The sequence below is a fragment of the Macroventuria anomochaeta genome (genome assembly GCF_010093625.1).
Source record: "Macroventuria anomochaeta strain CBS 525.71 unplaced genomic scaffold BU25scaffold_5, whole genome shotgun sequence".
NCBI classification, from domain to species: Eukaryota; Fungi; Ascomycota; class Dothideomycetes; order Pleosporales; family Didymellaceae; genus Macroventuria; species Macroventuria anomochaeta.
Window position 1 is genome coordinate 896,304 of NW_022985366.1, and position 12,172 is coordinate 908,475.

Sequence of the window (12,172 nt, forward strand, 5' to 3'; positions counted from 1 at the left end):
GACGTACAATCTCCGGAGCGGGCCTGCAACCTCCGAAGCGGGAGTATTAAAATTCTGCAAGTACCGCTCTGGGACTTGCCCCTTATCAAATCCATCAAGTTCTACATCGCATATTGCCCTCAGCGGCTCGCCCCTTACATTATAGGCCAATTTTGGCATACAACGACAACAAAGCAAGCCGCTGCTCCTTCTGTATAGTTTGAAGCTCAGTTTATCAGTATCTTGACTTTTTGTGGTGTTGTGATGCCTCTGAGAAGGTCAAATCGTCGGAAAATCAATGAGCCGGCACCTGAATCGACACAGGATGCACCCGCAACACCCGCCTATAGTAAACGTCAGCGAATATCAACAAGACCATTTGAGCAAGGTGTTAACCCAATTACTCCGCCATCAACAGCTCGTTGTCCTTCATTGAGACCACCTGCAAGCCAAGCCACAGAGGCAGAGGAGGCATTGTTTGTGCACGAGGACTCTGAGATAAGAGGCGCTGAGGATGATGACAATGATGCCGGAGGAGGAGATAAAGGAGACCCCAACCCGGAGGAGGTAGAGAATGATGCAGAAGTTCTTGCCGAGGTTGACAATGGACCTGTGGAGGAGTCAGCTGCTGCTTTTTCTGAGCCTGAGCATGAGACTGTGGCAACTCTACGGTACCGCGCAACCTTCAGCGACATCGAGAAGAACCCTATACACTCAGCAGCAGACGCTCACCCTGACTACAAGGTCGACAACCTCACAATGACTGGCCTCTGGTTGTGGGTTGACGAGGTTATTGAGAGCCAAACAGGTTGCCGCCTCAACGTCGGGGTGGCAAGTCTTGTTGCAGAATTGTGGTACGGCAGAGGTGCTAATAGGCGCGATAGACCTCAAAAGCGGCTACGACAAGGCAGCGTACAAGACATCTACGACCTGAAGGACTTAGCAAAGTCAATTGACCTCGACACCAGCGAGAAGCTTACCATCGATTTCAACCTGTACCTCATTGGCGACCTTATACCCGCATCACAACTTGCTTCTCAGCTGCCTCAACGCTCATCCCAACCACGTGCTCGGACTGCCACGGCTATACAAGAAGAGGGACTGGAGGGTGTAGTTGCTGCACAGTTGATGGGAGCTGGCGCTACGCTTGCTATAAAGGACACCTGGCGTTGTGAGAAGAAGGAGTGCTCCAACTGGCTATGGTGTTGCTGGCGGCCGCGTACTGGCTTACCTGATGAGCAGCACTACCCAGTCAACCCAAATATTATTGCAATGTGGGCAAAATCTGTCGAACAGCGACAGTGTACTACTGTACAAGAGCCAAACGATTGCGTCAAGTCTGCAATAATGAGAGCTCGCGAGCGGAGCGAGGTGGACAAAGTGAGGAAGCAGCAGCAGCAAAGTACAGGTGATGGAGTACTAGAGGAGGTGCGGGAGCTGCAGAAATCGGTGTTGATGGCTCAATTATCGCAGCTCAATAGTGGCTTGGTGGCACAGTCTACTCCGGCTGGTTGGCAGCCATTTGAGTATGAGTTTTGGGCAGAGATTCTTGCTCATACTGACAACTTCTTTGCTTACTTTAGAGAGAAGTGGGATGTTTCTGGAGCACAAGAACTCATTGACGAAGTTGAACAGAAGGTTGTGAAAGATGGTCATATTGATATCAATATGTTGATGGACAAGAGCAGCGAGAATGGTGTCTCGATGGAGTTGTGGGTTGATCACTTTGACTTAAGACCTGGCGTACTTCTCCAGCTTTGGCGACACGCTCTTCGATGGAGAAAAACTTACAATGGACTCAGCGGTGACGACTTTGAGAAGATTGCTACTGCGAGGCGGCAGCAGCAAGAGCACTTAAACTGCAGGTCACCGTTGAGCGACATCTAATGGTGATGACGGACAAGGTAAGTCGCAATTTTTGCCACCTAGCCAAACACAGCATCAACACCAAAAGACGAGAGTCTGTCAGAGTACTAATCTATATGCAGGCAAACTCCTATAATTTTTTTTTAGAATTAACTAATCGCTTTTGTGGGTTGTGCAATATTTTGTTACAAGAAGTTATTGACATTGTCGGTCTCGGGGTTCCCTTGCGCGTCACCCCACCCCTCTGGCCGGTAACCACACATCCAGAACCAGCTTCTACAGTCAACCTCCTTCATTGTATGCTCAATTGCATACTCTAAGAAGTAGTAGAAGTTGTCAAAGATGTCCTGCTCATCAGAGTGTCTTTTGATCCAACTTTTCAGCTGCTTAAAGCTCTTCTCAATTGGGTTGTAGTCGGGTGAGTATGGCGGAAGATACTCCAGCTGTACCTCGTACATGGCACAAAGCTCACGAAGCCAAGGCGATCGGTGAATTGATGCGTTGTCAAGTACAACTACTGAGTAACCTGGTGTTGTGTACGGCAATACAGAGGTTGCCATGAAGTCCTCCATGAGCTCAGAGGTAATTGCGCCTTGCAAAATGGTATAACTGAGGTACCCATTGACAGTCATTGCCGGCAGAATTGACCATCGCTCACTGTGTCTCATGCTGTACGAGAGCTCAACTGGTGTGTTGACGCGACTCCAGCCATACTTGCGATCGCCAGTACGCTCATTGCAAGCACTCTCGTCGATGGCGATGATCTGTTCTGCTTTGTACTCTGCCATCCAAGCTTTGTACACCCGACGGAGAGGCTCACTTTGCTCCCTTGCACGCTTTGTTGCTAGCTTTTTTGAGTAGTTGAGCTTCTCCAAAGCTCGCCACACAGTGGAGATGTGGCACTCTATGTCAAAATCATCGTACAAATATTGCTGCATCTCTTCAAGGTAAGCGCTAGGTCTACCAGCAAGGTACTCTGTGAGTCCTTCTAGCTGAGCTTGCCACAGTAATGGTGGCCGGCCGAGCCTCACAGTGGGTGGAGGATAGCACTGTCCCCAGTACTCCAAGCTCAATCGCAACTTTGCCACAGTCTCACGATGTATGCCTGTAGCATCAGCAACGTGAGTATTATTTTCAGAAGCAGCGATATGCTCCATGACCAACTGTTGCAGTGTGGGTGGCAGTCGCTTGCCGTTGCGGCCATTGTTGACCATTGTGGGTGGGCGATCACACCTCAACAACACCAAAATAATGTTGTGAGAGTTGCGATAGAGCTTCAAAAAACTAATTGTGATAATCAGAGGTCTCACAGGCAGCTGTGCGCATCAAAATACACTATAGATTGGCCTATATGTGATGTTGAGATTTTCAAGAACCCCGCGCCAAATCACGTGGTGTCGATGGTATTTCGAAAACCGTTATACGCGAACAGACTTAAGTCTTAGTACTGTACTTTGCTGGACGGCAGTGCAACTCTATCGGTGCATGACAAAATGTATGCACCCCCTGGATCTGGCTCGTTACTGAAGTCCTCTACATCATAGAGAAGCGAAGGCTTCCGAGTGGCCGTTGATTGTCTGGTTGACAGTTGTGACAGCTTGGTAGACGTCATGCAGGGCATCAACGTTGGTAATAACCACTCACAAGCTTGTCTGCAAGAATATGCCATGGTGCAGATGTTCTGATTACATCACTGTTCCAAGTCCAGAGGGGTTCGTACATTTTGACAATCAATATAATACCGTGCTTCCGGTTATCGAGACGGAAAGACAGCAAACAAAACAAACAAGTTTCCGGTAGTCATCAGAGAGTGGTCGATTGAGACGGAGCTCAACAACTAGTTGAGCAAGAGGAAAGAGCTGTTTAAGGCTGGACGAGCTGCGTTCCACAGATATACGCAAGGCAATATCTACTGGTCAGGACGAGTTGACAGTGACGCGAAGGTCGCTGGAGAGGGTGGCAAGTGCGATCACTGGAGCTATCTGGATATGATAAGGATGGTGTGATGACGCCTTGGAAGGATTAGTGGTTGATTGTGACTTCCTCATGGGAGGTCCACGATAATTAGCACATGTAGTTTAGTACCGTGGCCAGTCATAGTCGTGCAACATCACCTGACCGTAAGGTGGCCGATTCAGATACTTTCACGAGAATGCTCATTAACTGTTGTACAGGCGTTCCTGACACTCACTGTACGCAGTATGAGCCTGCTTCTGGCGCTGGGCTGGGTGGTGACTACGTTGTGACTAGCTCTGTTCTGCCCAGACACCTTCCTGTACTGCTGTGGACCGCATTCATCCAACTCAGTGTTATGATCGGAGCCGCTGGAAGTGCTGCCTTCCAGGATCGATTTGGTTGCCGTATGGCTTTCATCATGGGTGGCGTTGTGTCTGCAAGTGGTACATTCGCGGATACGTATCTGATTAGGGAGGGTTCGGGCTGACTATGATTGACGTGGAGGCACTGCGTTCGCATACGCCTCGCCAGAGTCCGGTATCGAACTTACAGGTTGTCGTACTTTATTTCTGTTCTCGAAGATCGTCACCGGTGCTGGAATGGTGTGCTTATGACTACGTCTCGGAGATCTCGTCTGTCAAACTCAGAGGTGCACTGCTCGCAGTCTTTCGGTTCGCAGTTTCAATCGGCCAGCTCATCGCTATAACAGTGGTCTTCTCTCGTATCATGATCATGGATATCTCATCCTTCAGAGTGAGTTCAGCACCTACAAATACTCATCAACGTATGACTGATTCAGCAGCTCCTATTCGCTGTACAAGGGGCATTCTCTGGCCTCGCCATTCCTGAGTCGCCCTCCATGCTGATGGCACGCGACAAGCCTACAGCAGCCCGAGAATCCTACCTGCGCCTCCATGGCTCCAAAGCCGATGCCGACCTTGCCCTCAGCAAGGTCCAAGCCATCCTCAACAACGAGAAGGAACAACAAGTCAGCGTTGGCAGTGCATCATTCGCTGAATTTTTCAAGGGCAGCAACCGCCGCCGCTCGTTCATCATCCTAGTTGCGCTGCTGCAGTACTTCCTTGGAGTATCGCTGCTGGCAAACGCGAACTACTTTCTGATCATGGCCGGTATGAGTCCAATACAGTCGCTACAGATCTCGCAGATTGGCGTTGGTGTTCAGGTGGTGTGACTATGTCAGCCTTCGGCAGGAGGATCATAATGTTGTGCTCTTATGCGGCTACTGGTATTGTGTTTATCGGTCAAGGTGCTGCGAGTTTCTTCCAACATGATGCGAATGCACTGAGGTAAGCCTCTCTCCTTGCTCTATATCATGGTAAAGATCCGACGCCTGTCCAGGTTCATCGGTGTCTCTATCCTCCTTGTCGGTTCAATCGCTGCTCTCGGTGTCGGCCCGGCATGGCCCGTCCTCATTAGTGAGCTGTCATCTGTCAGACTGAGGGCGAAATCGCCCGCCATCAGGTTCATGACCAATGCATTGGCTGGTGTTGCGTTCAGCATCTCAGTGCCTTACATGTTCAACGACGATGTGGGAAATTGGGACGCAAGATCGGTTTCATATTCGCTCTCCTGTGCTTCTTCGGCTTTGGCTTATCTTGGATGTTCCTTCCTGAGACCAAGGCTAAGCCGTATGAGGAGCTGGGTTACTTGTTCGAGAGGAGAGTGCCGGCAAGGCAATTCAAGGAGGTATATGGCGAGTACAACTAGTTCGCGTGGTAGAATTGTAGTGGGTTATGCTCTGGTTGGCTAAGTATCGATGAGTAGATGTGATGCCATTGCTGCTCCGTAATTGATGGTGTCTGGCTTGCATCGAACGCTGTGAATTTAGAACGGAGTGTCATGTGTACGAGAAGGCATCAAGCAACCCGTATGATGTACGTTGGTGTCGTCTTACAATCGAGCCTCAGGCAGGTATCCGCTCCGGCTATATCCACATACAAGTGAGGGGTAGCCTTCCGCTCGCCCCGCTTCTTGCCTCACATGTCAGCTTACACGTTGTACGCTTGCCTGTTATTTCACATCCAGCCTGTGGTGGCCCTCATCCAAAGGTAGTCTGGATGAAGTTGCTCAAGATATAGCTGATTTATCTCGCCCTTTCCACATCCGATAATAGGCATCGATAGTTTAGGGGTAGAATTGAAGCTTCCCATCTTACCATGGAAGGACTTGCTTCAGGCACGGGTTCGAGTCCCGTTCGATGCAATTTATTTTTTTTGCTCCTGTTGTGGGCGTGGAAAAAAAGGTTATCATCCAGAGATGGAGGATGTTGCTGTTCCTGGTGTCGCTGCAACCCCACATGTCGGTCGTAGTCGCTCTTTCTTTTTGTTGACTCAAACTGCTCAAAGATGTTCAGCTATCGCGTTTACCATGATGCGCAAGCCCTTTGGTGGAGAGGCTCTTTGTGTTGCGTGTGTGGTGTTGGAGACGGTTGTGGACTGCAGGTGCCCGTCTCGTTGCTAGCGGGGTCCACGTGCGTCATTGCGACTTGACATCAACATCACAACTGTGTGCACCTTCGATACAAACACGACTCCACCTCTTGAGATATCAAGTCGTCACCATGTCGGCCAAGATTGAGAAGACGATTCAGCGACAGAAGGAGAGGTGAGTCCCTCTCTTTCAGCCATCCCAGCTCACACTGACATACACAGAATCGCTGAAGGCCAGTACTATGAAGCCCACCAACAGCTCCGCGTAATCGCATCCCGCTACACCAAAGCCTCCGACTGGGCATCCGCAACCGACATCCTCTTCCGCGGCGCACAATCCCTCCTACAAGCAGGCCAGGGCGGCTCTGGCGGCGATCTCTGCATATTCCTGCTCGATGTCTTCAACAAGAGCGAGACCAAGCCCGACGCAAGCAGCAAAGGCAAGCTGCTAAGCCTGCTCCGCGCATTCCCCCCAAACGAGCCCACGAAGAAGAAGTTCGTCGCTGAGATGGTCGCCTGGAGCGCAAAGTACGGCGAGTATCCCGCTGGCGACCCGGAGATTCACCACGTCGCGGGCAGCGCATTCGCAGAGGGTACGTTCCTTAGCTTCAAGAGCATTGTGAACAATGCTGATTCAACATGTACAGATCTCGAACCCTACGACGCAGAACGCCACCTCATCCTCGGCACAAAAGACTCCCCCGAAGCCCTCGCCAACCTCGAGTACTCCTGGTACACCGCAGACGACTCACACACCGCACCCTTGTACACCGCGCGCGGCGTCCTGCCCTACCTGCTCGCAGGCAACCTCCGCGCAGCCAACAAATTCTTCCTGCTCTTCACCTCGCGACTCTCCAGCAAACCCGGCCTCCAAACCCAGCAAGTCTCGACCTCGGACTCAGACCTGCGCGTATACCCGTCCCTACCGCTGCTCAACTTCCTAGGCCTATTGCTGCTGAGTGTGGAACGCGGTGATCCGAGTTTGTATAGACAGTTGAAGAGCTATTATGCGGGGCATCTGAAGGAGACGAATTGGGATGAGGCGCTGGATCAGATTGGCGAGATGTACTTTGGGATCAGGATACCGAAGCAGGGGAACCCTATGTTTGACATGCTGGGGAGCATGTTTGGTGGGGGGATGGGCGGGGGCGCGAAGAAGTCGGCGAGTGAGAGTAAGACGTTGCCGCCGACTGGGGGGTTGGATTAGGAGGTTCGGTGGCGAAATGAAGTATGAGGGGTGAATAGCATGGCATGGCAGAGCACGCATACCGAAATATGAACGGATATCATCATTTTCAAAGGGGAAACTGGCTGGGCGTGAATGTGAGGTGCTTTTGTCTACACTACTGATACCCTTGAAATCTTCATTCTATGATTCCAAACACGTCTCATTGGAGCACACTGACTTAAGCAGCAACAGTCTTCTCCCTGAAGTGGATGTTGTACTTGTCCTCCAGAACCTTCAACAGCGGCCTGCAGATGGCAGGATCCATAGGCGCAAGAATACCCTTCTCCTTGATTGTGCCATCAAGAACCTGCTGGACGGCAACCGCGCAAGGAACACCGACCAACTTGGCCATGGAAGAGTAGCCCTTAGGGTCACCGTAGTCAGCGAGGGTGGATGTGCGGATAACCCTGCTGCCGTCCTTGTTCTCGATCTCGAACTTGTGCTGGAGCATGACGAAGTCGCGCTCGCCCTCCTCGTACTGCATCTTTTTCTCGAGGGTAGCGCAGAGAGTGTCGAGCGGGTTGCCGCGGGGGATAATCTTCTCGTCGGAGAAGAGACCGATCCACTCCAGGCCGGCGATGATGCGCTCCTTCTCCTCGGTAGAGGGGAACTTGTGTCGCGAGCTGATGGCCCAGACGATGTCCTCCTTCTTGTCGCTTGATGCGCCAACGATCTTGGCTGCGGCATCCTTCCATGTGCGCTGCTCACCCTCCTTGAGGAAGTCCTTCTCGTCCTCAACAAGGAAGCCAATGTCGACAAGGGTCTTGATGTACTCTGGGAAGCCCTGGTAGCGGAGGGTACCACGGACGATGGTCTGGGCCTCGGGGATGTTGTAGCGCTCCTTGTAGGGAGTAGAGTCACGGTTGGGGTAGGCGACGAAAGCGTAGCCGGGGTAGATGAAGTAGGGCTTGGCCTCAGCCATGAGCTCAGGACCCTCAACCTCCTTGACCTTGCCGTCCTCCCAGTACTTGGCAGCGTTCCTCAGCGCCAGCAAGACACCACGGGAGCTCCACGAGAATTTGTACCCGAGTGGGTTGTCAGAAGACTCAGGCGCGGGAAGACCGCCGCAGTATGACTTGAAGGAGAGGATCTTGCCGCCCTCTTTGTGGACATCGTCGATGGTAATAACGGCAGACAGGTGGTCGATACCGGGGTCAAGACCAATCTCGTTCATGACGGTGATGCCGGCCTCCTTAGCCTCAGCGTCGAGCTCCATCATCGCGGGCGAGACGTATGAGGTTGTGACAACATCCTTCTTTTTGCGGATGGCCGACTTGATGACGGTTGCGTGGAAGGTGTAGGGGATCAAGGAGATAACGACGTTGACGTTGGCGACCTCAGCGTCGAGGGCCTCAGCATCGTTGACGTCTAGCTGGTGAAGTCAGTGCCGGTAATCGCTTTGTTTGAAGAAATTGCGTACGCTGATCGCCTGGGCGTTGGGAATGCCCTTGGCCAGAGCCTGTGCCTTCTCGATCGTCCTGCAAGCAACGACAACCTTGACGCCAGACTTGCCGAGGATCTCAGCAGTTGGGCGGGTAACGAAACCAGCACCGAGCAGCAGAACCGACCTTGAGATTTATCAGCTCGTTCTTCACAGTCTGTCTCTCAGTTATACTCACTTTCCGGTAGAGTTGACACCGCCGAGAACGGTCTCGAACTTGTCTGAAGAAGTCAGTAATTGCTCAATTGACAGAAACAAACTACTCACTGATAATTGCCTCCATTTTTTGTTGATCTGGGGAAATTTCTCAAGATCAGAATTGTGGTTGAAGATATATTGTTCAGGAGAGCTACCGATAAATTCGTTTTGAGTCCGATGAATACCCCGCTGGCATTCCGATGACGCAGCCACTAGCAGCCGCAGAGAAGCGTCCGAAGTCCGGAAAGACCTTGGGCGGGACACTTCAGCCCTGTGCGCACGTGATGTTGCAGGGGCCCCACTACTCTAGGCTGTTTTCGGTTTAGGCTGCCTCGCTGCGCCAGGTACGGGTCCATGGGTGCGCCTAGGCATCATCAACTACATCCAACAAAGCACGACATCAACATTCCGAATAAGACCCGTCGACACGTCGAGGTTATTCTGCACGGTGAAAGACTGGTTACGGACACGCACTTCGGATTGGGGCGCGCAAAGCGCTCGAGACAGCTGTCATCATGCCGTCCGCAGTAGACACAGGCGATGACTTGCGAATAGCAATCAAACAAGTAATGACAAGCATGTGGCGCTACACAGTTCTGTATATGCTGACACGTGAAAGATCTCTCAGTCATCTGTGGGCTCGGACTACATCGACCAGTTGATCCCTATCATGAAAGATGCGCGTTACTCGAATCAACTGCAACTAGCATTCGACCAGTTCTCCAACGACCGAGAAGCAGAGATCGAGCGGATATGTAATGCGAATCACCAGGATTTCGTCAGTTCGGTTGATTCTATGCTCCGTATCCGAGATCAGACTGTGCAAATGAGTGGAGAGATCCTACAATTGAACGAATCGATTCAAGAAAGCATTGAGAAACTAGCCACTCAGAAGAAAGCGCTGGTCGACTCCCGCGGTGTGCGCCAAAATATCAACGAAGCCACACAGGCGTTAAACGCGTGCCTGAATGTACTGAGGATAGCCAACCAGGTTCAAGACATGTTGAGGGAGAAGAATTATTATGCAGCTCTTCGCGCGCTGGACGAATTGCAAACCATTCATCTCAAAGAGATTAGCCGCTTCAAGATAGCGAACCTGATCGAGAAGTCAGTGCCGCAGACCCAGGAGCAAATCAGAGAAGCGGTCAAGACGGACCTGAGCACATGGCTTTATCGGATCAGGGAGTCATCACAGTTTCTCGGCGAAGTGTCATTCTACTATACCGACGAACGGAGAAAGCGGAATGCTGAGCGGGCCGAGATTGACACACGATTTGGAAAGTTCAAGTTGAACTCGTCAATTGAGCTTGTCGCCGACGAAACGGATGAGTTTGATATTCTGAACAATGAAGAAGCCGGAAACGAAACCGACTTTTCCCCACTGTTTCTAGCGATTCACATCAACGAGACGCTCGGCAAGAGCGACCAGTTCAAAGCCGAGTATGCTGCAGATAGGCGGACGCAGAAAGATTTGATCATACCCAGCAAACTCAATTTGCTACAAGATGAGTGCGACGACCTTAGCAGTCTTCTTGAGAGCATTGCGGGATTTGCGATTATAGAAAAGGCGACTATGGCGAAGACAACGAATCTACGACAGCAGGCTGATGTGAGTACGTTGGTTCGAGAATCGATCCGAAGCGCTAATATGAGCAGGTTGATGAACTTTGGGACTCGATGTGCCAGAGTGCTATCAAGCTCGTCACGGACTCCCTGCCCACAGTCGAAAGCGATGAGCTGCTATTGAAGATCAAAGGTCGAATAGCACTATTCATGCTCACAATGGAGGTGAGCGCATCTTCCTCGCCTGCTCTCACCGTTGCTAACCGTCTATAGAAAATTGGCTACTCGGTCGCAGCCATGAACGACCTACTCCTGACACTATTCTCCAAGTACTCAGAGCTCTTGAAGCAGCGCTTCAGCGATGACTTCTTGGAGATCGTCCAAACCGACGACTACATGCCCATGCCCATCAACAGCTACGAAGAGTACGACAAGGTCGTTTCCGTCAGCTGGTACACACCCGACAAGAGCCGCGAAGAACTCATATTCCCCTGCGTCCTCCCGTTCTCTCAGATGTACCCGCTCTGCTGCATCGACATCCGTAACTTCCTCAACCAGATCTACCTTTTCTCAGACGACTACTTCCAGAAATCGACCGTCATCGACGAAACCCTGCGCACAGCGCTCGACGACCTCCTCTGCCAGAAAGTCTGCCAATCGCTCATCGACCGCCTCTCGTCTCAATACCCCGGCCAAATCGTGCAGATCCTGACCAACCTCGAGCACTTCGAAACCGCGTGCGTCGAACTGCAAGACCTGCTCTTCCAAGCGCGCAGCTCGCCGTCCTCCGCATCCCCAATCATCCTGTCAGCGACCGAGAAATTCAAAAACGCAAAACGCCAGGCTAGCGACCGCATCTTCGAGCTGGTAAACTCCAAGATCGACGACCTGATCGAGACCGCTGAGTACGACTGGATGGCGACGAAACCCGCAACTGAGCCCAGCGAGTACATGCTCGAGCTGACCCGCTACCTATCCAATATCATGTCGAGTGTGTTGCTTGCACTGCCTACGGATGTGAAAGAATTCATCTACTTCGACGCCCTCTCCCACGCCTCCACCGCCATCCTAGCCCTGACTCTCGACGAATCCGTAAAACGCATCACGCCCCCCGCCGTCGCCTCGCTTGCTGTCGACACTTCCTACCTCGTTTCCTTCGTCGAGAGCCTCGGCAACCCCATCCTGATGGAAAACTTGGACGAGCTGACGCAGACCGTGACGCTCATGGGGACCGATGATAGTCTTGAGTTTTACGATATCAGTCAGAGGAATAAGAAGTATGGCAAGGTGGATCAGCTCAAGGGGGCGATTTTGCTGGAGAAGTGTCAGGAGGGCGCGCAGGTTGCGGCGCAGAGTCCGACGAAGAGTGCGCCGAGTGAGAGGTTTGGGACGTTGGGGAGTCGGTTTGGGTTGGGGAGGAATTGAGGTGGGCGGAGGAGATGGATGGGTGGGGTCATGGTAGCGGGTACGTCCTTGTTTTGGTGTGGGTAT

At 51.8% G+C, this 12,172-nt stretch overlaps 6 protein-coding genes and 1 non-coding gene across 7 annotated transcripts; 6 read left to right on the forward strand and 1 right to left on the reverse strand.

Annotated features, from left to right (window-relative positions):
* Nucleotides 1–243: 243 nt before the first annotated feature.
* Nucleotides 244–1,979, forward strand: BU25DRAFT_488684 (uncharacterized protein; the record flags this gene model as incomplete). Its single annotated transcript, XM_033711366.1, has 2 exons — nt 244–1,883; nt 1,968–1,979. One exon carries the CDS (start codon nt 244–246, stop codon nt 1,864–1,866), a length of 1,623 nt encoding a protein of 540 aa, XP_033565478.1. The 3' UTR covers nt 1,867–1,883; nt 1,968–1,979.
* Nucleotides 1,980–4,533: 2,554 nt separating this feature from the next.
* Nucleotides 4,534–5,089, forward strand: BU25DRAFT_488686 (uncharacterized protein; the record flags this gene model as incomplete). The annotated part of the gene is made up of 2 exons (XM_033711367.1): nt 4,534–4,554; nt 4,604–5,089. The coding sequence occupies 2 exons, from the start codon at nt 4,534–4,536 to the stop codon at nt 4,991–4,993; spliced, it is 411 nt and encodes a 136-aa protein (XP_033565479.1). The 3' UTR covers nt 4,994–5,089.
* On the forward strand, nt 4,997–5,719 carry BU25DRAFT_227146 (uncharacterized protein). Its single transcript, XM_033701380.1, has one exon. It carries the CDS (start codon nt 5,135–5,137, stop codon nt 5,570–5,572), a length of 438 nt encoding a protein of 145 aa, XP_033565480.1. The 5' UTR covers nt 4,997–5,134; the 3' UTR covers nt 5,573–5,719.
* Nucleotides 5,720–5,935: 216 nt separating this feature from the next.
* On the forward strand, nt 5,936–6,024 carry BU25DRAFT_t32. The gene has a single exon. It is a non-coding gene; the product is annotated as a tRNA-Gly (tRNA).
* A 295-nt stretch (nt 6,025–6,319) lies between these two features.
* BU25DRAFT_437786 (DUF410-domain-containing protein) lies at nt 6,320–7,579 on the forward strand. Its single transcript, XM_033709026.1, has 3 exons — nt 6,320–6,426; nt 6,474–6,844; nt 6,899–7,579. Exons 1-3 carry the CDS (start codon nt 6,383–6,385, stop codon nt 7,456–7,458), a joined length of 975 nt encoding a protein of 324 aa, XP_033565481.1. The 5' UTR covers nt 6,320–6,382; the 3' UTR covers nt 7,459–7,579.
* BU25DRAFT_437787 (saccharopine dehydrogenase-like protein) lies at nt 7,566–9,300 on the reverse strand. Its single transcript, XM_033709027.1, has 4 exons — nt 9,188–9,300; nt 9,099–9,141; nt 8,900–9,047; nt 7,566–8,851 (listed from the first exon to the last, which is right to left on the reverse strand). The coding sequence occupies exons 1-4, from the start codon at nt 9,201–9,203 to the stop codon at nt 7,658–7,660; spliced, it is 1,401 nt and encodes a 466-aa protein (XP_033565482.1). The 5' UTR covers nt 9,204–9,300; the 3' UTR covers nt 7,566–7,657.
* Nucleotides 9,301–9,506: 206 nt separating this feature from the next.
* Nucleotides 9,507–12,168, forward strand: BU25DRAFT_407807 (exocyst complex subunit Sec15-like protein). The gene is made up of 4 exons (XM_033705646.1): nt 9,507–9,684; nt 9,738–10,727; nt 10,775–10,906; nt 10,955–12,168. Exons 1-4 carry the CDS (start codon nt 9,634–9,636, stop codon nt 12,104–12,106), a joined length of 2,325 nt encoding a protein of 774 aa, XP_033565483.1. The 5' UTR covers nt 9,507–9,633; the 3' UTR covers nt 12,107–12,168.
* The last annotated feature ends 4 nt before the right edge of the window (nt 12,169–12,172 follow it).